The sequence below is a fragment of the Esox lucius genome, chromosome 24, assembly GCF_011004845.1.
Source record: "Esox lucius isolate fEsoLuc1 chromosome 24, fEsoLuc1.pri, whole genome shotgun sequence".
NCBI classification, from domain to species: Eukaryota; Metazoa; Chordata; class Actinopteri; order Esociformes; family Esocidae; genus Esox; species Esox lucius.
Genome location: NC_047592.1, coordinates 13,257,768 through 13,282,668, shown reverse-complemented (window position 1 = coordinate 13,282,668; position 24,901 = coordinate 13,257,768). Strand labels below are relative to the sequence as shown.

The 24,901-nt window shown below is 44.2% G+C and overlaps 1 protein-coding gene across 2 annotated transcripts; it reads right to left on the bottom strand.

The window, feature by feature from the left end:
• Window positions 1–4,609: 4,609 nt before the first annotated feature.
• On the bottom strand, window positions 4,610–24,410 carry LOC105020639 (segment polarity protein dishevelled homolog DVL-2). 2 transcript variants are annotated; one of them, XM_013140359.4, is made up of 14 exons: window positions 23,879–24,410; window positions 21,166–21,235; window positions 16,736–16,899; window positions 11,246–11,355; window positions 10,866–11,086; window positions 10,665–10,734; window positions 10,217–10,356; window positions 8,657–8,733; window positions 8,483–8,550; window positions 8,194–8,331; window positions 7,633–7,764; window positions 7,112–7,288; window positions 6,565–6,792; window positions 4,610–6,425 (listed from the first exon to the last, which is right to left on the bottom strand). In XM_013140359.4, exons 1-14 carry the CDS (start codon window positions 24,037–24,039, stop codon window positions 5,863–5,865), a joined length of 2,319 nt encoding a protein of 772 aa, XP_012995813.1. In that variant the 5' UTR covers window positions 24,040–24,410; the 3' UTR covers window positions 4,610–5,862. The 2 variants fall into 2 exon arrangements, with proteins under 2 accessions (XP_012995813.1, XP_012995814.1); XM_013140360.4 differs by having other exon boundaries at window positions 8,194–8,328.
• Between the last annotated feature and the right edge of the window lie 491 nt (window positions 24,411–24,901).

The following is a 24,901-nucleotide window of genomic DNA, read 5'->3' as shown; positions in this document are numbered from 1 at the left end:
TCAAAATAAATTATGGTCAAATATGTACTATTGTGTAAACAAAAAATGCGTTAAAACACGTTCATCTCTAAAACTAGTTAGTTCAGAATCAGCTACAGGTCGGCTGACTCGATTTCCTTCTCATACAATCCTGCAGCGTCACAGTGCATTTCCCTGTTGAAGCCGAGCGTCCATTGACTTCAATGGGGCTGCATAGAACAGTTTTTTTCAGTGCTCCGAAAGTAGACTGTGATTGGATAAATGCTGCGATTATGTCCCGCCCACGGACGCTCAGCGTCTGTGGGGGTGAATGAGGAGTGGGCTGGCCCGGATTCCGGGCTTCCGCATGATCATTGGAGGATCTGACGATCTGTCAAACTGCATCTCCTTTTGATTGACAGCGGTTTGTACTATAAGAAGTCACTGAAGATATTTCGCGCTCAGTCCCATCGCGGATTTCTCAAGTGTATTCGAAAGACCGACAGCAGCAATATTTCTTGATATTTGTCTGGCGAAATTGCTAGCCGATTTGCATCATACATTTCACACAATTATAGGCTACACCACAATCCTTGTTTCAGTTTTACAAAGTTGAATATATTTTTTTTAGATAGTTCATTCATTCATTCATATACAGTAGTAGGCTAGGCTAGCGTCGTACGCGGGTGAAACTGCGCACGATGGCAGACAGTGCTAATATTGTCGACCTGTTTTTAGCGAAGCCATTAATAAACAGAGTAAAATGATATTTGTAAAAAAAAATAAAAAATACAAATAAATCAATATTGTTCTGTTACAAAATTAAATGTTATTGTCTGGGGTCCAAAAGACCCCAAAGACCCCGAGTGCCACTATAAATGAAGACCATCAGAGGGTTATAATGTAGGCCGAAAATGAGCTTCCCGTCTTTGAAAGACCAGCAGCCCCCAGTGATGTAGGATAAAATCATTAAAAATGCTGAAGCATGTACAATATCTTTTTTCTCTTCTATGAGAAAACAAATATTGAAGAATGATACCCTGTCTCTTTCTGGTGATCAATTGTTTGTCCTAAATAATTTAATTCCAATATTATTCATAGGAAGAATTTGAAATATCACTTGGATAATAACAATGATGAGGAAGAAGAGGTTGCGTGGTTTCCCAGTGCACTGAAAGCACCAAGATTTGATGGCCCCACAAAAAAGAGCAAGTCTAAAAAAAAAATGTTTATGACTGTTCTACTATTCCTATATGTAACAAGGTGCATTTTCCAGCAAATAATCAGCCATTTACTGTAATGATTTAACAGAATCAAAACTACTTCCTTCTGCCCAAAAAAAAAGCCACTGACCAATCTTAAGGTAACTGCCAAATATCAACTGCCAGATATCAACTAAAAATTACCCTGTTTAAAAATCAAATCAGAACTCACACCCACAAGAATGCCTGGTCATCTGTCACTACAAATGGAAAGAAAATCTAAACCCTTTTCTTTCATTAAAACAGATTCAGTCCAGTTCCAAGCCCCTCCAAGCCCATGACCACTTCAGGTCACCAATCTGGAGGTAATTGTGTTGTGTTGTGTATGCAGCATTCAGCATCAAATATATATAAATATGAAATCTAATGCATGTCTCTCTATAATATTATAAAAGGACAAGGAGGATATAGGTTCCCCACAGACAGTGCTAAATACTAGTCAATGTTGCTCTCTTCAATATAAACATAATTTTTATAAAGGACCAAATAAGCCAAATGGTACAAATTCAGTCTTACTGCCAGACTATTAATGCACTAAAATGCCTAGATCAAGACTGTAACCTAATTCTTGCAATCATCTTTACTTGTCCTCGCACCAAAAATCACTGTATTCTAATGGAAATGTGATGTTTGTTATGATTTTAAGCAGGCTATGAATGCTCATCATTGGGGCCTGCTTTTCAGCATCCTGAAAGTAAATACAGATTCCTCATTACATCATTAACAGAATCATTGGTGTCCAAAGTTGATATGAATTGTTTTCATATCAAATTCCTCTGGAGGGTAGAAGCATGCTGGAAGACATTGAGAGAGAGCTTGGACAAAATCTGGAATTAACAGAGTAATTGGTAATTTAAAAAAATCAGTTTTATTTTAGATACCCTTATAACTAATGCAGTGTGTGAAACCTGCACATCCCTCACTTTGAAGACGCCCTTTGAAGAGCTTGAAGACAAGATGGGGAGACAGGCAATAGCTTTGTCATTAATCATAAAAGCATGGAGATTGCAATTGGTTAAGTGTGATTTAGTTTCAGCAAACTAATCAGCAGACTACTTTCAATTGTAACAAAGACATCAGATTCTTAGTTTTACATACTTTATTTAATCTGGCATGCTACCAACAAAAAGTTGCACTTTCCTGTGCAAATTACAGAACTGACAGTTGTTTTTTTATTCTACAGGTTGTTTACTTAGCCCCAAGAGGAGGCAAGAACCTAAAGGACTCAGTAAAAATAATATTTCAGAGCCATTTCACTAACAACCTCGCAATGGGGATGAACTGGACAGGGTCGGGACAGAAGGTGTCCTTCAACAGCCTCCACCTGAAGAGAGTCATCCACAGTAAGTTAAAGTTCAAACTGATCTCTCTCTGTGAAATCAATCATATGAATTGGCCACAGCAGCCCCCTGCTACTTGCAACCCCAGACTAGATAGCTCGAGAGGACGCATTTATCTGGAAATGTAGGTGTGATAAATTTGATAAACAAATTTAAAAGTAGGACTTAACTTTAAAGTAGGACTAAATTGAACAAATTCTCAGCATTAAATTGAATTCTAAGCCGCTTGACACTACAGTCCAAGGGCTAACTTCTATAATTTTCTCACTTAGGAGCGGTAAGGAAGAACCCTGCAACAAGGGAGACAACCGAAGAGGCTGTCCAGAAAGAAGTGAGACGATTCCTAAAGGGGGCATCAGACTGAGGGGGGAAGAAGAAATGTGCAGTGTGCTTGTGCAACTGAAACGCAAGGTTAGCAGCACTGAGGTTTCCAAGGTAGACACGTACCTGTAACAACCGAAACTTCCATTATCAGATTTTGCAAGGCAGTGTCAGAGTAGTACAAAGGGATTAGTGCTACAAGGTCCCTGAGAGGCAGTACTAAGCGGTGGGCATGTGGGTATGGTAAGTGATGGGTCACTGAGTCCAGCAGGGTTACAGTAGATGGAAATAAACTTTTCCAGAGCCTGCTGGTGCAGGTATGAAGAGACATGTAGAGCTTGCCTGATGGTAGGAGAGCAAACAGTTTGTGGCATGAATATGAAAGGTTGTTGTCAGCGCACCATGCCGCCAGGCGCTTGACCTCCCTGTAGGCCGTCTCGTCGTTGTCACGGATCAGGCCTAACACCATGGTGTTGTTTGCGAACTTGATGTGTTGGAACCATGTGCCTAGTGATGTTAGTTAACTCAAATGTGGTTAATATCCTGCTGCTAGAAGAACGGTGAAGAACGCTTGAATGGCCATCACCAGTCCTACCTCAAGAACTCTACTAGACTCACTGCAGTTAGCCAAATGGTCTGTGGACGACACGGTCAACGTGGCTCTTCACTTCATCCTCCAGCATCTGCACTCCCCTGGAATCTACACCAGAATCCTGTTTGTGGACTTTTCTGCATCCAACACCATAATTCCCACTTTGCTCCAAGACAAGCTATTCCAACTGGGAGTTCCCAAGTCCACATGCACGTGGATCACAGCCTTCCTGTCCAACAGGAGGCAGCATGTGAGGCTGGGGAAGCACTTGACCCCCTGACCATAAGCACCGGCTCACCTCAAGGCTGTGCCCAGAGTCCCCCCTACTCTTTTCCCTGTACACCAACAGCGTCGTCTCTACAAAACCTACAGACCTCCAGGACACGGAGGCGAGCGGAAATGATTGGGGCTGATCCCTCTCACCCTGGAAATGGACTATTCAGTGCTCTCCCCTCTGGCAGAAGGCGGAGGTCTATCAGGACCAAAACCTCTTGCCACAAGAACAGTTTCCTTCCTATAGCAGTAGGCCTCCTGAACATGCTCCCGGAGCCAAACTGACTATAGCCGCTCCCCACATAGCACAACCATCAACTAGACAAATCTATGACAACATCCCACATATACACACAACCTTCAACTGGACAAATCTTGCACCTTACATATTTTTGTATATTTCTAGTAATGTATTAAAGGTCAGTCTGCTTTTATGCTCAGTCGACTATTGTTTTTATTTATTTTGTACAAAATTGCTGCATTTATGGGCCAGAAAAAAAATGGCTAGATGGTTGTGAAACTTATTTGGCAATAAAAACTCTGATTCTGACTACTGGGTAGAACATTTGTACATTATCATTAAAATCTACAGCTCTGGAAAAAATAAGGGACCACTGCACCTTTTTCTTTCTTTTCCAGAAAGTCTAAAATGAAGGTTTTGAGTGAGGAACAGAAGGGTTAAAATTAAGAGACCACTGCAAATTGAACACTCATGTTCCTCACTCAAAACTTTCCTTTTCAACTTTTTTGGAAAGGAAAGAAAAAGGTGCATTGGTAAAAAAAAAAATCCAGAGCTGTATATCCATCTATACAAAAACTTGACAAAAGAAAAACATAGATGTAATTTCAATCTATTACAAATTTATTATCAAATACAGAAACTAAAGTGACAATGAAATTAAACAAAGACACCCAAGATGATTCTGCTACTTTGAAACAATTTACTTTCTTCATTTAGCACCTGTATGGTTTGATTATACATCATCATCATCATCTTCATTATATTCACTTGTACAAAATGGATGCTTATGCGGGTCAGTAACATACAAAATATGAAACAAAAGAGAGGATCACAGTCATTTTCAGGAACAATCTAATGATTCAATCCCAACAGTACCATTTTTGGTTTATGCTCTTCAAGTACCAATTCCTCTACTAGAGAGCCTTGGACAATGTTGCAAGGTACCTTGTCATCAGAGGGCGATATCCTTGGGCTGCTTGAGAGAAATGTGCCTGTCACCCTCTGAGCTTAGGGTACACATTAGAAATCACTATGGCGTAGTACTGCATTTACATGACATATTGTAGATATACAATGGCAAGTCCATGACAAAAAAAATAAAAAAAAATGGTTTGCACACAGATTCATAAAAAAATTTCATTTTTACTTCATCCCACCAAGGCAGAATGATAGTTATTGAATAGTGACAATTTATAGTCCATTTATTGTACGGGGCTCCTGGATGAAAATAAGGCACTCATGAATTATGTGATACAGCCCCAAATGCCATCATTACTACACAGGTAAATCAATGATCAATTTCACCTTTAAAAACTTCTCCCTTCCATGTAAAACAAAACAAGGGTAAATGGTGCCCTCTACCTGTCAAGTCCTCTCAGTACAACTGACGGCAGCTCCTTTTCAATGAAAGACAACTACTGTTACTCTCAGCCACTTGGTCAGAAAGGCATGCAGTACCAGTGAGAAAAACAAACATAATGCTAATAACTAAATCAGTTGAAAAACACAGAACAGCTTCCCAGACGGAGTGTGTGAGAGGGAAACCAGTAGTATTAAACCAAAGAAGAGGAGCTTTCCGATGGGTCCAGCAGCATGTTTGGTTTTTAGTTAGGTGGAAAGATGTGGGGGGAGTTGGGGCAACTTCAAAATATGCCAGTACCTTAAGCATGTCATGTCTTCAACGACACAGCGCCAGAATCCTTCTGAACCCTGTTCTTCCCAGACTAGAACCGAGTGCCTCATCACACCGTGAGTTAGTTACCTCCAAACCATAGACTACAGCGGTCAGTCTTCCAAAGACTGAAACACTCCTAAACTTCACACCAAATGGTCACTTACCTCACACACACACAAACACACACAGACGTCATCAGATTACATGACATCCACAAAGAACTCGCTGGGGTTGCCCATGGCAAGGTGGAAGGACTGGCGTGAGGCCGTCAGTTCGGGGGGCACAGAGCCCAGGTCACGGGTTGGGGGGGCCCCAGGTGGTCCCCCAGGGACAGGGGAGGGGCCTATGCCCGGGTGCATGGGGACCGAGGGGTGCGGGTGGGGGTGTCCCATGTTCAGCGGTCCCATGTGGGGGTGTTGTGGAACCATCATGAGCATCATGGGGTTGTAGGGGAGGGGCATTCCGGGGGGGTAGGGGGACATGTGTTGGGGCGGTGCCATGCGGTGGTGATGCGAGCGCTGGGAGGAGTGGCTATGCTCGCTGGGCGTGGCCGAGCCATGGCCCCGCCTCAGGCTGCTGCGGACGGAGTACTCTGATTCACTGCCGCTTCCCGAGCGAGAGTCTGCCCCATCCCCCCCTCCTCCTCCTCCTCCACCCCCCCCAGAAGGGGACTTCTCTCCCCCCGCGGTGCTACCCGGACCTCCCTTACTGCCTCGCCGCCTCTCGCCGCCCTCACTCCTCGTTGACCCACTGCTCCGACTCCCTAGTGAGAAAGGTCAGAGTTCAAAACAGGGATAAACAGGTCATAATCCACCAGCTCTGGCGCCAGTCCGGATATGTCTTCAGTTTGTTTCGGTAATAAAGTTACAATGTGTCGTCTGCACGTCGTCTCACGGTCTTACCTTCGCTGTGCTGGCTGCCGGTGCCGGTGCTGCCCGGGGCAAAGCTGTAGCTGGACAGCTCGTGGTAGGGCGGGGGCTGGCTGGAGTAGGGGTGCGGGTACTGGAAGGAGGGGAAGGAGTGCAGCAGGGGCCAGGGCGTGGCTCCAGAAAGGGGCAGCGGGGCCAGGGTGTCCTGGTCGGAGGCCCCGCTGGAGCCGTCATTGTCGTTCAGGGAGAGGTTGGCCATGTCTGAGGAGGTGGGGGGGAGGCGCTGCTGTTTAACTGGTTTAAGAACTGGTCTGGCTGAAGCCATTTTTGTATCATATCTTAGGAATAAACATTTTTGAGGAAGATGCACTTTGAAATTGTCATTGACAATAAAAGCAATTCTGGTTTTACTACTAACTCAAACATTACATTCACAATGACAGGTGATTATATTTTTCTTCCTTGTCTTTGGAAGGACATCACCTCAAACAAACTTCAGTTATGTGCGAAATGTTTCCATGATTTATGTCCTGTAGTGGTTGACACCAAGGTGTCAGGCCCAGGGCCCGTCGGGACTCACAGTTCTCACAGTCGCTGAAGTCTCCGAAGATGTAGTAACACTGTTCTGAGAAGGTGATCTTGTTGACGGTGTGGCGGATGAACCCGGCCTTCAGCAGGTTGCTGGCGTACTTCCTGGCCTCGCGGCGGTCCTGGAAGCCCTCGATGTGGTGATACAGCCACTCGACCACATCTGAGCCTGGGTACAGAGGACAAACACGTTACCATCCTGTACACGGAGGCTTTCAGGTGAAAACTATGTTATGGTCCTTTCTCATTCTAGAAACAGATAACAGATGAGTCGTCGATCATGTTGAAACATTACTTCCACTAGTAATAAAATGTACTTCTGTAGGCAAATATCTTATTCAACCAATAAAAAATAACCATTAAATGGTGGATTGACAGTGTATGTAACAGTTACTGAACAGTGTAGAGCAGTATTTTCTTTTCTTGATTGAGTACATGTCCTTTTAAAGACCAAGTCACCATTAAGACATTCGCTTTACTGTGCTCGACCTTTAACCTGGACCTATAACTCACCCAGAAAGGCGTTAGGGATAGTGATCTTCAGCCACATCCTGTCCCGGACCTCAAGCCCCGACTCAGGGGACGCCATGGCCTTAGCAACCGACGCCATGTCAGAGTGGAGGGACAGGTTGAAGTCATCAAAACCTTGAGAGACAGAAAATGAAGGATGGAGAGGGTAATGAGATAATGAGATCTAAGGGGAGAGAAATAAAGGACAACTGCAAGAAAGAAAAGGAGAAGCGGGAAGAAGGTGGATTGTTGGAGAAGGGACCCAAACAAGGGCAGGGAAAGACATCATTAAACACACAACACACTGCAGTCTAGAGGAGAAAGACATATGGCCAGGGCTTCCTGTTTCAGGTTCAAAAGATCTGGCACAGGACAAAAGGATGGATAGACACGGGTCAAATGAAAGATGGTAGAGAGGAAGGACGGCAGAGCCAAAGATAAGCGACAGGAAGGCTGAGAGAAAGAAGACCGTTAAGTAGACATGGACCGAGGAGAGCTGATACAAGAGGGAGTTGAAGAGACCTAAAAAGAGAGGAAGAAAAACCGACGCATTGGAGTACTGACGTTCTGTCTCGGTGACCGAGGACGACGAGGTGATGGTGCTGAGAGCGGAGCTGCCGGTGTAGGGAGGGTAGACCCCCGTCAGGGCCACCGAGTGGCTCACCCACGCCGCCGGGTCGATGGGCCGGATCGGCTCGTCTACAGAACGAGGCAGGGAGGCAACAGATCTCATTTATTCGTCTGAATCATGATTCCGTTGGCAGATCGTAGGACAAAGCATTGTGGGCCTGGTTCTAAAAAGACCATAGAGATGGATAGATGCCCTATGTTAGAGATGAAGCCCACAACTCACTGCGCGGGAGGGTGAAGTAGCCCTGAGGTGAGGGGTCCCAGCACTTAGCCACTGTCAGGATGATAGGCCTGAGAGAGAAGGGGGGGCAGTTAATGTTACCATGTCAACCGAACCAGACGCCTCACGCCAAAACATGACTGGCTTGGCGAAGCGGTGCTCCAATGTGCCACTGACCCTGGTTTGTGCACGATCTCCCTCAGCACGCGGACCGCGTCATCGTTACTCATGTTCTCAAAGTTGATGTCGTTCACCTAAAGCCCAAGGACACGCAGTGAACAGGGGTCCCATCCTAAATCAATAAAAGCTCAGGTATACCGGTTATAAAAGGCGATCTAGAGACATCCTGATGGGACCCGAATCTCCCCCCGATGGCAAACAAATACAGGTGCTGGTCATAAAATTAGAATATCAGCAGAAAGTTCATCTATTTCAGTAATTCCATTCAAAAAGTGAAACTTGTTCATTGTATTCATTCATTACACACAGACTGATATATTTCCAATGTATATTTCTTTTAATTGTGATGATTATAACGGACAACTAATGAAAATCCCAAATTCAGTATCTCTGAAAATTGGAATATTACTTAAGACAAATACAAAAAAATTATTTGCACACAGATTGAACATGAAAAGTATGAGCATGTACAGCACTCAATACTTAGTTGGGGCTCCTTTTGCCTGAATTACTGCAGCAACGCAGCGTGGCATGGAGTCGATCAGTCTGTGGCACTGCTCAGGTGTTATGAGAGCCCAGGTTGCTCTGATAGTGGCCTTCAGCTCTTCTGCATTGTTGGGTCTGGCGTATTGCATCTTCCTCTTCACAATACCCCATAGACTTTCTATAGAGTTAAGGTCAGGCGAGTTTGCTGGCCAATTAAGAACAGGGATACCATGGTCCTTAAACCAGGTACTGGTAGTTTTGCCACTGTGTGCAGGTGCCAAGTCCTGTTGGAAAATGAAATCTGCATCTCCATAAAGTTGGTCAGCAGCAGGAAGCATGAAGTGCTCTAAAACTTCCTGGTAGACGGCGGTGTTGACCTTGGACCTCAGAAAACACAGTGGACCAACACCAGCAGATGACATGGTACCCCAAACCATCACTGACTGTGGAAACTTTACACTGGACTTCAAGCAACGTGGATTATGTGCCTCTCTTCCTCCAGACTCTGGGACCTTGATTTCCAAAGGAAATGCAAAATGTACTGTGTGTGATGGTTTTTGAAGCACTGACTCCAGCTGCAGTCCACTCTTTGTGAATCTCCCCCACATTTTTGAATGGGTTTTGTTTCACAATCCTCTGCAGGGTGCAGTTATCCCTATTGCTTGAACACTTATCTACCACATTTTTCCTTCCCTTCGCCCCTCTATTATTGTGCTTGGACACAGAGCTCTGTGAACAGCCAGCCTCTTTAGCTATGACCTTTTATGTCTTGCCCCCCTTGTGTAATTAGCAGATTAGTGTGGCACCATTTTCACAATATTCAAATTTTCTGAGATACTGAATTTGGGGTTTTCATTAGTTGTCAGTTATAATCATCAACATTAAAATAAATAAACACTTGAAATATATCAGTCTGTGTGGAATTAATGTATACAGTATACAAGTTTCACTTTTTGAATGGAATTACTGAAATAAATCAACTTTTTGATGATATTCTAATTTTATGACCAGCACCTGTATGTATACATCCAAAACACAGACAAACACCCACATCCACACACCCCCACACACCTGCAGCAGCATGTCCCCTGGTTCGATACGTCCGTCCGCGGCCACTGCCCCTCCCTTCATGATGGAGCCAATGTAGATGCCCCCGTCCCCCCTCTCGTTGCTCTGGCCCACGATACTGATGCCCAGGAAGTTATACTTCTCTGTGTGGAGAGGAAGAGGTGGTGAGACATGGGCACCATGCGGCCTTTTGACCTGAGCCCACAAAGGTCACAGGACACATATGTACAGGAGGAGTGACTCCTGTGCACTCGCCTTTCATTTCACTTCACAGAACGAGGTGTTAATAGATCAGACTGGTTTCAAGGTCACAAGGACAGGACTTCTAAGACGTTTTGTTATTTTTCAAAGACCGGCAGAGTACAGGTTAGAAAGAGAAAACATAAAAGGTCACAGAACTAGGGGAGTGATTGCCAGGGGAGTGATGTTGAGGAACAGCAATGTTACAGACCCATGTTGAGCGTCACCGTGATGATGTTCAGAGACATGGTGGAATCCGTCACGCTACTGAAAGACGACGCCTGTGACAAGACATGTGGAAACCGGTCAAAATGCAACACATTCCCACGACATATGTTTAAAAAGCTGAATTCCAAACATTTCACTCAAAAGATGTGAGAAAGATTGTTTTATAACAAAAATCCACATTTACCCTCTCCAGCCTGGGGGGGCGCTGTTTCCTGCGCCTGCGGTGGCGTTTGAGCAGCCTGGACGCCGTGCTCTGCTCCGTGGAACTGCTGAACCGGCTCATGGTGTCGTCGTCCTCCGAGTCACAGAAGCTGGTGGTGTCCAGCTCACTGCTCATCACAGTGGTAGCGCTCTCGTATCCCGCTAGGTGGCGCTCCATACGGGTCTGACCGTTCATCCGCGGCCCTGAGGCACCAGAGAGAGAAACTAAGAATTTGTGTCATTGAACACTGGCCGGTAAAAACCTTGTAGTTGCAATGCATGGCAAAGCATATTGGGTAGTGTGCTCTTCCACACCCAACACAAGCTCTACCCAGCGCTGCTCCATCATGCCAGGGGGCTCACCGTGTTGCTCCACGGCCTCCCTGAGCCGGGGCCGCTCTCTCCTGAAGGACACCACTGACTCGGTCTCCGTCTGGTCGTCCAGGTTCTCCACACTGCCTGCCGCATTCGGACTGCATATGGAGGAGGAAAGAACATCGGTTGGGATACTGTTGGAATTCCACCCCCTACAGAGGTCTATTCGGTCATCCGCTACAGGCGTGTTCTTGGTCTACCAGGTCATTTGCCAGTTGAGATCACCAGAGCTTGCTTTCTTTGTGGTGTGTGAAATAGTGGATTTCGGCACCCCTAATGTTTTGACTGTGTCTATAATTCATCTGCATCAAGATTGTCAGACATCCGCAACCAATTCCAAGTGGAAAGGCTAGAATCAAGAAAAGACATTGGCAGTTCTCTAAAGAAACTGACAAACACATATTCCCAATAAGAGATAAGCCAACTGCGCAAATAGTACCCTTAAATCTAGAGACTATGTACAACATGTTGCTGTTATTTCTAAATGGTTCAGCTGATATGGATGAAAATATCCTAAAATAAAAAAAAGTCTTTAACACTGTTGTCACTGTACTGTTTCAAACCCATGGTGCTGGAAGCACAGAGCCAAAAGAACAAATCTTGTGTCCCTGTCCAAATACTTGCTCTATACATTTTATTTCCTCAAAGTTTAGTGATATCTACCATGGTCAGTTTTGCAATAAGGCGCTGTATTATTCTGGGGAGACTACTCTATTCTGAAACAAGCATATTTTTCACTGAAACCACACGATCAGTGAACCTTTTCCTGGGAGAGACGTGGCTACTTGACAAACCAAAATTACAAAAGTCAGTAAACTGAGTAAATATACAAAACATGGCCCTAGTAAGTGACAGCCCAGCAGTTTCCATCAATTGGCAAAAAAATCACCCAAAAAGCTTTGTTTTATTGCAGGTTTTTGTGCATTTCAGTGTGACCTGAGTTGAATGGATTTTAGTGCAACCTGAGTTGTCCATAATCAAAAAGTTGATTTATTTCAGTAATTCCATTCAAAAAGTAAAACTTGTATAATGTATACATTCATTCCACACAGACTGATATATTTCAAGTGTTTATTTATTTTAATGTTGATGATTATAACTGACAACTAATGAAAACCCCAAATTCAGTATCTCAGAAAATTTGAATATTGTGAATAGGTTCAATATTGAAGACACCTGGTGCCACACTCTAATCAGCTAATTAACCCAAAACACCTGCAAAGACCTTAAATGGTCTCTCAGTCTAGTTCTGTAGGCAACACAATCATGGGGAAGACTGCTGACTTGACAGCTGTCCACAAGACGACCATTGACACCTTGCACAAGGAGGGCAAGACATGAAAGGTCATAGCTAAAGAGGCTGGCTGTTCACAGAGCTCTGTGTCCAAGCACATTAATAGAGAGGCGAAGGGAAGGAAAAGATGTGGTAGAAAAAAAGTGTACAAGAAATAGGGATAACCGCACCCTGGAGAGGATTGTGAAACAATTTTAGAACACTTCATGCTTCCTGCTGCTGACCAACTTTATGGAGATGCAGATTTCATTTTCCAACAGGACTTGGCACCTGCACACAGTGCCAAAGCTACCAGTACCTGGTTTAAGGACCATGGCATCCCTGTTCTTAATTGGTCAGCAAACACACCTGACCTTAACGCCTGACCTCATAACACCTGAGCAGTGCCACAGACTGATCAACTCCATGCCACGTTGCATTGCTGCAGTAATTCAGGCAGAAGGAGCCCCAACTAAGTATTGAGTGCTGTACATGCTCATACTTTTCATGTTCATACTTTTCAGTTGGCCAACATTTCTAAAAATACTTTTTCTGTATTGGTCTTAAGTAATATTCAAATTTTCTGAGATACTGAATTTGGGATTTATTAGTTGTTAGTTAAAAACATCACAATTAAAAGAAATAAACATTTGAAATATATCAGTCTGTGTGTAATGAATGAATATAATATACAAGTTTCCCTTTTTGAATGGAATTACTGAAATAAATCAACTTTTTGATGATATTCAAATTTTATGACCAGCACCTGTAGTTGCTGTGTTTTGTTAGGGTTACCCAGGAGGTTTATTAACAGAATACCAAGATCTAGGTTACAATGCCCCTGATCTGAGCCTCATCAAGAGAGTAGCAACACTGTTGCATGGTGTATGGTAACGCTACATTGTTAGGAAACAATCAATACAATTGAGTTTTTAAAGATACATGGTTTCTAGTCATTGCGATTTAGTAAGGTAAACATATATCAGACTACAATATATATTCTTTTCAAAAGGAAAACTAGCATTATATCTGACTGATATACCGTAATTTACTCAGATTTATTGGGTATTGGATACACAGTTAACTATTATTATTATTTTAAACACGGTGTTCATTGCTGCAAGTGGTTGACATGCAGGCTCTGCTTGCGCATGACGAAATGATGAGCGAGGAACAGGCAAAAAAAGGCAGAAATTGAGAATTTGGTTGCAAAAAGAAATTATATGGAAATTGGCCCTCCTAAGCAAAATTCTATTTCGGATGCCTTTGCCAGTATTACACCATACGAGAAAGGTTCCAAATGGCAGAGAGAAATCACAGATTCAATAACATTTCAAGTCGCCAAAGACATGGTACCAATTAACACAATTACCAAAAAGGGTTTTAAAAACATGATTTTTTATTAATGTACATTTTATTAATGAGGACTTCCATCTGAAAAGTCGCTATCTGCTAACTGCATTTTCCCAGAGGATCATACAAGTGAGAACATCGCAACAGGGATGAGAGGAGCTTTAGCTGATTGGGGACTAGATGAGAGTCGTCTAGTCTGCATTACAACAGACAATGCCGGGAACATGGTGAAGGCTGCACCTGAACAAGTGGACCAGATTGCAGTGCTTTGGCCACAGACTGCATCTTGCAATTGGTAAGTTATGCTCAATTGCGCATTCTATTTTACTACTGTTGCTTTTTCTATACTATTACTGTTACATATTATTACCTAGCAACCTGTTCTGAATTGGGGCTGGGGAAGAATGAAGGATACAGACTAGAGCAGCAGAAGTCTTTAACTCAGGTCCTGTCAGGAAGACACGGTATCTAATTCCAACCTGGCAAGATGTAGATGTCCTGGAATCAGACAGTAAGTCATGGGGCCCACTACTGGACTTCACAGATGGACTCTCAAGAGAAGACTATAGGGTCTCATACAGTGGGGAGAACAAGTATTTGATACACTGACGATTTTGCAGGTTTTCCTACATACAAAGCAAGTAGATCCAGAAGAAATTCAACAAAATCACATGGTAGGATTTTTAAATAATTAATTTGCATTTTATTGCATGGCATAAGTATTTAATCACCTACCAACCAGTAAGAATTCCAGGCTCTCACAGACCTGTTAGTTTTTCTTTAAGAAGCCCTCCTGTTCTCCACTCATTACCTGTATTAACTGCACATGTTTGAACTCATTACCTGTATAAAAGACACCTGTCCACACACTCAATCAAACAGATGGCAACCTCTCCACAATGGCCAAGACCAGAGAGCTGTGTAAGGACATCATGGATAAAATTGTAGACCTGCACAAGGCTGGCATGGGCTACAGGACAATAGGCAAGCAGCTTGGTGAGAAGGCAACTGTTGGCGCAATTATTAGAAAATGGAAGAAGTTCAAGATGACGGTCATTCTCCCTCGGTCTGGGGCTCCATGCAAGATCTCACCTTGTGGGGCATCAATGATCATGAGGAAGGTGAGGGATCAGCCCAAAACTACATGGCAGGACCTGGTCAATGACCTGAAGAGAGCTGGGACTACAGTCTCAAAGAAAACCATTAGGAACACAATATGCCGTCATGGATTAAAATCCTGCAGCGCATGCAAGGTCCCCCTGCTCAAGCCAGCGCATGTCCAGGCCCGTCTTAAGTTTGCCAATGACCATCTGGATGATCCAGAGGAGGAATGGGAGAAGGTCATGAGGTCTGATGAGACAAAAATATAACTTTTTGGTCTAAACTCCACTCGCGATGTTTGGAGGAAGAAGGAGGATGAGTACAACCCCAAGAACACCATCCCAACCGTGAAGCATGGAGGTGGAAACATCATTCGTTGGGGATGCTTTTCTGCAAAAGGGACAGGACGACTGGACCGTATTGAGGGGAGGATGGATGGGGCCCCTGTTTGGTTTCCCCATATATACAGCCAAGCGTAGATGAATTCAACCCAGTCTCATCGTCATAGTCAACACGTTACGATCAACTCAAATCAACGCTTTTCCATCGGCTTTACGTGAACATATACGTTTCTAAATTGATTCTTCTCTAGTTTTTTTTGCTCTTGACCTTGTCACTACTGGTAGCATGAAGCGGTACCTACAGCCCATTCAGGTTGCACAGGTAGTCCAGCTCCTCCAGGATGGCACATCCATACCTGCAGTCGCACAAAGGTTTGCTGTCTCCCAGTACAGTGTACAAATCATATCGAAGATACCAGGAGACGGGCCGTCACACAAGGGGAGCTGGACAGGGCCATAGAAGGGCAGCAACCCAGCAGCAGGACCAACATGTGCTCCTTTGTGTGAGAAGGAACGGGAGGAGCACTGCCAGAGCTCTACCAAATGACCTCCAGCAAGCTACTGGTGCGCATGTTTCTGACCAAACTGTGACAGACCTCATCGTGTTTTTAGAGACCAGCGGCAGATGCCAAATGCAAAGCCTAGAATCAAGACTGAGAGAAATACAAATTTCATGTGTGAACTAATGATGCAAACAAATACACCAGCCAAATAAAAAGCTATGAAGCCAACTTTACAATCATTGTGTTAAAAGTATAATTTGGTTAATCTGATAAAAATGAACATACTCAAATTAAATCTGAATCTGTACTCCAGTCATTGAATCATTTCCACAGTCACTGTCCCAAAACGTGCTGTGTGTTTGTCTTTCAGCCAACCAAGAGACTAGGCGTGTACAGCAGTGTAGTTAGAGAGGTCAGTAAGAGGCATGTAAATTACCTAATAAACCACAAATAGAGCCTAACACATTAGCCCCTAAGAATACACAGATCACATTACAACCTAAAGGGACAAATAACACCATACCAAATAATCTCTATGAAATGGGAGTAATGAAACAGGCCAAGTAGAGCTGGGTTTAAAATGTTTTTCATAACTTTAAGCAATTACTTTAGTCTGTATTGAATTGTTGGAGGATCTGATTTCATTAAACACCATTTAAACCCGTGTTTTCTCTGTATTCTGATCTAAACAGACAATCCACTGAAACCTGTTCCCAGAACAGGTGCTGACTGTCAATGGGAGGCACAGGCTAAGATCATGTTGAAATGAGCCACTGTATTTAACAGCAGGTAACACGATGATTGAGTGAGGTATCCTGTCCGAACACACTAAATACACTGAAAAATACAGGTATGGACGCTGGTATTATTCTGACTGTGTGCGTGTGTGTGCATGTGTTGTACATACTGGAATGATGGGGGCCTGGAGTCTCCGATGCCCCCGGTCCTCTCCACGGGTGGAGGTGGGAGAGGAGGAGGAGGGGGTGAGGGGGGGGCCCGGACTTCTGCTGGGGGAGGAGGGAGCACTGGTGACACAGGTCCTGCTCCTCCTGGAGCGTCTGATGATACTAGCTAGGGAGGAGAGAAAGTACATTGATTTGTTTGGGGAGTTCGGTGGGTACACCCCCAAAATTAATATTAGAGTGACATAATTTAAACTCCTACTTGTGTCTCTTAAAGGAAATCTTACTAAAAAGTAACTGATGCCATTTTAAATGTCCTATGGTCAAATTCATACAGTATCAGCACTGTAAAACCTAGTTAACCTTTCACAATAGAAAAAGGCAATAGGAAAATCCAACCATTAGCCAGTATATTGGCATATGCAGCATGGGTCCACGGACCAACCCTGCCTAGCGGGTGGCGGGGGTGTAATGTTGGGAATGTGTTCCTGGCCCACTTATGGTCCCTTGATACCAGTGGAGCAGTGTTTAAATGCCACAGTGTACCTTTACATTGTTATTGACCAGGTGCATCCCTTCCTGGCTGGTTTACCTTCCTAACACACAGTCAAATCCAGATATATTGGCACCCCTCAAGAAAGTGAGCAAAAACATGAATATAATATGGATAATACATAAGATTCTAATTTTCCTCAAATGTTTGGATAATATGCTGACTATTCTTTTAATAAACATCATTCCGGTAAAAGTGTTGTTTTATTTTCTGAAAAGTTTGTCAAAAACATATATAGCAAAGGTTGAGCAGCATAGATTGGGGAATGGTAAAAAGAAAAATAGGTGTTCAATTGAAATTACCAGCAAGCATAAACAGGGCCATAGTAAAGACATTTGAAAAGCATGGAAATGTTGAAAATTTGCCAGGAAGGGGACGCATCCACATATTTCCCCCCACACACAGTGAGAAGGATTATAAGAGGCAACGAGGAGCCCTAAGATCAGTTTCACAACTGCAAAGTTTGGTTGAATCTTAGGGTTTCACCGTTTCAGAATCCACAGTGAGACGCCACCTCCATGACCAGAAGTTAGGACGAGTTCCACAAAAGAAGCCCTTCCTGAGACCAAGACAAAAATCCCAGCGTTTGCCAAGCAACATTGGAGTTACAACTGGAATCGTGTGTTGTGGTCAGTTGAGACAAAAAAATTGCTTTTTGGCCACGCACACCATCGACATGTTTGGTGACAAAAGGGGACTGCATACAAAGAACGGCACCTCATACACACAGTAAAATATGGTGGTGGCGCATTGATGCTTTGGGGCTGTTTTGCTGCCAGTGGACCAGGGGCTGTTGTTAAGGTCAGTGGCATAATGAATTCCATTCAATACCAGAACATTTCAGCACAAATCTGGTTGCCTCAGCCAGAAGGCTGAAACTGAGCCGTGGTTGGGTCTTCCAACAAGACAATGACCCGAAGCACACCTCAAAATAACCAACAAAGAAATGGCACACTGACAGAAATGGTTGCTAACACAAAATCAAGGTTTTGCAATGGCCCTCTTATTCCCCAGACTTGAACCCAATTGAAAATCTGTGGTCTCAATTGAAGAGGAGAGTTCACAAGAGAAAACCGAAGAATCCCAATGAATTGGAGATGTTCAACATGGATGTGTGGTCCAAGATCCCTCCACAAGTGTTCCCCAACCTTGTTAAACACTACAGAAAGAGGCTGGTTACTGTCACTCACCAGGGGAAGTGCCACAAAATATTGACATTAGGGGTGCCAATATTTTTGGAATCTGCATTTTGTGTGTTACTTAAAGAAAACGTTATTTTGTTCCACACATCTCTGAAAATAAAAGCATGAGGCATACCCATTTGATTTAAGACCAAAATTTCACTCATTGCATGTGTGGTTCTTTTTATACATTCATTTTAGCTCATTTTTATGACACAATAATTCTGGAGTTGACTGTAGATACATCCAGACAGATAACGCACCAAGTCACAAAGCCCTTACTGTCTCAAAAGTGCCAGGAACAAGTTGATTTTCCTTAAGTGGCTTGTGCAGTCCCTAGACAACCCAGCACAGCCGACATTATGAGATTAGATGGAAATAATCCAGTCTGTTCTGGAGGCATAGGGTCCAATCAGTTACCTGATGCTGTAGCTTATATAAAGTTACTAGATGGTATAGCTTATAAACTGGCTACAGAGGGCTAGTTTGAATTTCTCTCCCATCTTCAACTTAATTTATTCCACTTGAAAGTGTGTGCATGGTCTTCATTTGTGCATGGTTTGGGTACATTTGGTGTGTTGCGGTGGGGGGGGCAAACTGTACACCTCAAAGCACAGTTTGCCCATATGATATATTTCTACTTAAATTCTCATACTATGATTGGGCAGAAGTTCACACACCTCGCTCTTCCTAAATTTTTAATTCAAAGTGAAAGACCACAAGATTGCAAGCACACAACGTTTGACTGCGGCAGTCAAATGTTCAGAAAGTCCCATGCAACCAAGGCCTTCTGAGGCATTACAATCAGACTAAACTTAAACTAAAAAGCCCTGACTTCTAGTGTCGCCTTTTTGTGGTCATTTTGTCACTATAATGTCAGTATAGAAGTGTGTATATTAAGATGATCTGCAAATGTTCCCACTCAGTCTCCAACAACAATAATTGTTTCAGATAACGAGCAGTGTGTTATGATGTAAAGCACAACGGTACTTTTCCAAACTCCATGCACCCGCATGCTAGTACAAGCATCAATATCCGAATGAGTAACTTGATGGTTAAATAGACCGGTATACAATCGGACGTGATGGGAGCGATCCTGCATCAGCTCATGCGTTGCTGACCAATTACCACTCTGGTTTCCTGGCTGAACTGGCTACGCTAATATCTTGACTGGCCAAGTCGATATACAATGCAATGCCTTACATTTGCTAAGTAGTAGGGATGCATGAAATAAGTAGTAAAAAAAAACATTATCAGGGACGGGTTGAAGTAGCAGTCCCTGTAAAGAGCAGACAGACAGAATAAAACCAAGGTCAGAATGTGATCTTCACAGGCACAGAAACATCTGGATTTTTTGTGAAAGAGGCACTAAAGGTCTTAAGACAGACCTGCAGCTGCAATACAAAGAATCAGAAAAGACATCAACCTCTTTGACACAAACACATGAATTCATTTAGACAAAAATCTCAAGGGCCAAGTGAAACGCTATCCCGACACTTAGACTTTTTCCCCTCCTTTACATAAGCAGAGTGCTTTAGAAAAGGAACAACAAAACCCTCTACGGGTGGCTGCAAGGTAAGAGGAAACACCAATGCAAGTAGGCGTCATCAGTGGCCTAGAGTTACAATCCGATGACTTCCTCCATACAGACCTCCGCCAGACCAGGGCGTGTCAAGGGAGATGTCAACAAAGCACTTGCTTTTATAGACCGAGGGGAGAGATGGAGAGAAACAGTGGGCCTTGAACCCGTGATGCAGTGGCCTGGACCACCCTGGACCACTTCTGATTCGGTATGGATACCGTGGTGACACACAAACGTAATTTAAATGCAGTCAGTTTAATGGAAATGGCTGTGTGGAACTGAACCCCCCAACAACGGTTTGGATTGAATTTCCCCACCCCAGGTAACACACAAGGTGCCGTGTATCATTTACAGCCTTTTTCTAATGAACTTCTCCCTCTCTCGCATGACTGTTTAACCATACAGAAGTTATTCCTGTGGGATCCTCCCTCCATCCTATCACGTATCAGCCCCTAAAGCCTCCTCTCTTTGTCCAAACCCTTTGAATCCTGTGTTTCCTCAACTCTTTCTTATGCACTTAGCAGATGCTTTCCTCCCAAGCCACCTTATTCGAGACAAGGAACCATGTTTTGCCTGGAGGATTGCCAGCACAAATGCTCTTTTGGGTAGGGCAATGTACTGTAATCAGAGGTGGGGAAATTGGAGGATGGAAGAAATCCTTTGTTTCTGTCAGTGTTAGGTTCACAGAGTTTATGACAGTCTACTGGTTGTTCAAAGCATCCAGAGAGATTCCTTCAAGAGACGTTAAAGAAACTCCCGCCTTGTTGGCACCAAAAAAGGCCCCATGACGATATCGTTCCAACTGGTATTCTTTGAAGATGTAATGGTCTCGGAACTACTGACAACATGGTGCCAGTTAAAACTGATTCTCGGACCCAGTTTGCCAGATTCTGTAGGCTACTCTCTCTGGCTGTGGATCAAAGCTCACTTCGGGCAGTGATACATTTAAGCAGCTCGGTTTTTCAGGGAACAGGGTGCGCGCAGACTTTTTACAATATAGTCCTGGAAAAATAGTTAGCTTGATTGAGGACATGCCCCCCGTCTTTGTCTCTGTTCTCCTGCACGTCTTTCCCCGGCCCAAGACACCGGTACATTTGCCTCCTCCAAGTTGGTTCTTACCCATGACACCACTCGTCCGTTGAAACAAGGGAGCTTCGCACTCTCGTCTGAGATCTCTTCCTTCACCACCCTGGAGAAAGGAAAAAAAAGAGATTTACTAGACATCGGGTCATGCTGAGTTGAGGATGTATTCAGGCCAAAGTGAAGACAGACACACACAGAGACAAACAGTATAAATAGTGCACACACAAAGACAGACATAATACAATCCTGTGGAAACCGCAGTGTTGGTGCTCATTTCCCAATGACTCAGAAACATTCCCCCGAACCACAAAGAAGACACGCACAGGCCCACATGGCTGAACCTCTCGTGGACCTCGGCGTCTTTCATAAACCTCCATCCAACTATTCCCTCCCTCGGCGTCCACGCCAACGCCAACGCCGGCGAGACGGCATATGTTGTACACTTCCTGTCCGGGCCAATGTGTTATTATAGTACTTACTACTTAAGGGGACCGTGCTGAGCAGGGGAGACACTTCACTGACTGCCCGGGAGACCGAAAGAGCTTGTTCGCGGCTAGCGTGTTGATGCATTCACAACAGATTGTGTGTGTGTGTGTGTGTGTAGTACGGTCTGCTCTGCCCCACTTCAGGGTTTTGGAAGCAGCTGCTGAGGGGTGGTTTTGTGGCTGAGGGTTAGCACAGGGCCAGATTGTTGTGGGCACTGGGGAGGCATTGTCACTGACAGAGGCTGGTGTTGTGTGGCTAAGGGCGCTGGGAATGTTGAATGCGAGAAGTCATTTTAGCCTTTTACACCGGCTTGCCTCCTCTTCTCCCACGATCCCCTCGCGGTTTCCCTCCCCGGTCGTCGCTTTCTCCTTCACCCTTTTCTCCTTCTCTTTTTTTCCCATTACGCTTGTGGCTGTTTCATTCTCTTTGTATATCACTCTTTTTTTTTCCTTGCTCAGAAACTGCACCCAAAAAGGGACAGATGCAACGTTCTACCACTGACAGAGTAATTGTCCGCATAGCTCATTGTACCAAACAAACAAATTACTTTGAAAATCCCAAACACATCATGAATATTCAGAAAGCCATTGGAATCTTCAAAACCTCACATTTGTCTTTGCCACCTCCCTATCCCCACACTTTCCCACTGGTTCCCTCCCATCTCCTAATCTCTCTCTCTCTTTCATACACACCCACCCACACTCCTCTGGCCTGGTTTCCAACAGAGAGATTAATGGCACACCCAAATCCCCCAGCCCCCCACCCCCCCCCCCACCCCGCTCTCCTCTTCCTGTTGATTCTGATCCAGCCAGACAACCAGCAAATGGCCTCTGTCCAACACTAAGTCCCCCCCATCTCAAGCCCAGGTCCCCCTGTTCTAACCACAAGTCTCCCTGTTCTTCTCTCCTCCATGCTACCCCTTCTCCCTCACGCAGCCAGTCAGACAGCTGGCTCCCACACCGGGGAAACGAAAACCCACGCCGAACTGACACACGCCACGCTGCCACGATTCCTTTACTGGGGCAACGTGACGGAGTGGTAGACCCTGAGGAGACTGGATCTGCTTCGATCGGGCAGCTGACTCCCCTGAGCTGGGTTAAAATGCGGCCTCCTTGTAACGGAGTCTCTGGAATTTAGTTTCTAAATGTTGTGGTTGTAAGATGAGGTAACGCCACCAGGTCTAATGTGTCATAGCCAGGGGGGAGACTTCGAAACAATCAGTAATGATGCAGGATAAACTGATTGCTTTAGCTTTTCTGATAATAAAACGGAACTTGGTTCTTTGCAATGTTTTTGGGCTTATTTCCGCTTTGTGTCCATTGGGCCTGACCCCTGAAATGGGAAAATTTCAGAGACCATTTACCAAACACAAGCTGTGTAACTGCAATGAATGTGTTTAACAGAAGCCCCAGGTCTCATCAGGTAACCTCCACCACAAACACGCATTCCATTCAATCCAGGAAAGTGCAGAATTGACAAGGAGCGACCACAGAAAGATGAATTGACAGAGGAGACATCTTTTTCTGTAAGAAGCATTTAAATCAGCCCAGCAAGGGTGGTAGCAGAGACAAAAACCTGATCCAGTTACCAAAAGGAAGAAAAGCTGAGGATTTCACAAGATGATGCAGGGAGAGAGAGAGGGGGATTAGTGATGGGAACAGCCAGGGTGAACGGGTATTCGTTACTGTGACGTCCACTGTAAGGTAGCTGTCTTGCCAGAAGATTTGTTGACCCATTTTCGGATACGAGTTCAGCCTGGTCTTAGATATGCGAGAAACAGCTAAACTGCTCTTGTGGCGTTTTGAATGCGGTCAATCCCCCTGAAGTCCCTTTCTTTTAAAAAAGCGACAGCCATTCAAAACGTATTTAACACTATGGCACGTTTGGTGACGCTGTATGTGATTGTGCTTATTCGGGTAAATGTAATACTAATTAAGTATCTTAGCTCTCGGGCCAACCACGTGTCACCTTGTTGCAGTATAAGTGTCTATAAAACATCCCTTACCTTTACAACCCAAAACGTTTATTCAGTTCAAGCCTGTTCACCTCCAGGAGTTATTTTACTTCCACCGAGACATTTGGAACATTGTGTCATGCAAGATAAGGACTGACGTGTGATTATTTCTATTGTCAATAGCACGGTTGCATTTCACCCTTTGAGAGAAATACAATTTGCAACAAGGTATCTAACTGGATTCATCTTGGGTTGGTTCTTTGAAAACCCACAACCAGATTCATCATCAGTCACTGCTGGCTCACTCACCCGAAGTCTTGATCCATGGACTTGAAAAAGAATTTGTAGTTGGGCTTGTTCAAGACTTGTTTAAAATCTAACAACGTAATGTTTTCTGCGGGAATCGGAATTTTTACCAGATACGGCGTCTCCTCCTCGTCGATGTGGTATATTATTTTGGTTTCCGCCATTTCACCAGCTAGTAACTTTTTTCAGCTGTACCACAAAAACGGTGTAAGATAAATCTACTAGCTAGTGGCTAGGCTAACGGAGAAGGGGGTGAGGTGAAATGGACTTCCAACGCCAGCCAGTAAGTTTGCCGTGGCCAGAACTAACAAAGGTAAAACATGTACTTATATCATGCGCGTATGACCTGTGTTCTATCTCCCAAATAAAATAAATATAACTCCCCTACGGCGAAGGGGTTAAAAACCCATGCTCGCGCAACATTCACACGGTCCGCTACCCACAACTTCTCCCCAAACAAAAAAAAATACGGAGTGGACGGGGGGGGTCTAAAAACTTTTCTTTGGACTGTTGCGAGCCAACGCGGCGTATGACGTGTATGTTCTCCCTTTACGTTCTAATGAACGTTTCTCCGTCCGTCTGAGGCCAATGGGACTGCTCAGTAGAAATATTCCACAATATTTGTTTACCCCCCTTACTCATGACAAACACACAGACACACACATCATTAAAATAAAAATAATGCGCAAAAGAGATTCTATGAAAAAGTTTAATAAAGAACCAAAGATACAGTCTTTTAATCATTTCTATGATACAAGTAGGCAATTCATGAAAACGTATCCACAATTCAGGTGAATTTAGGAGGACCGTGTCAGACGGCACACCAGATTAATCACATTCAGCAATTGGAAAAAAGCAACACATCTCTTAGTTGCCCCTGATGCAACTTTACTTTTTGACTGTAGAGTCCATCCACATCTCCATCACCTTCTGTTTTGGGACTGGCCGCTGCAAACTGCAACGCGTTGTACGGTCTGCAGAAAGGCCAATTGGCTGCTACCTGACCTAAATCGAGGACCTATCTGA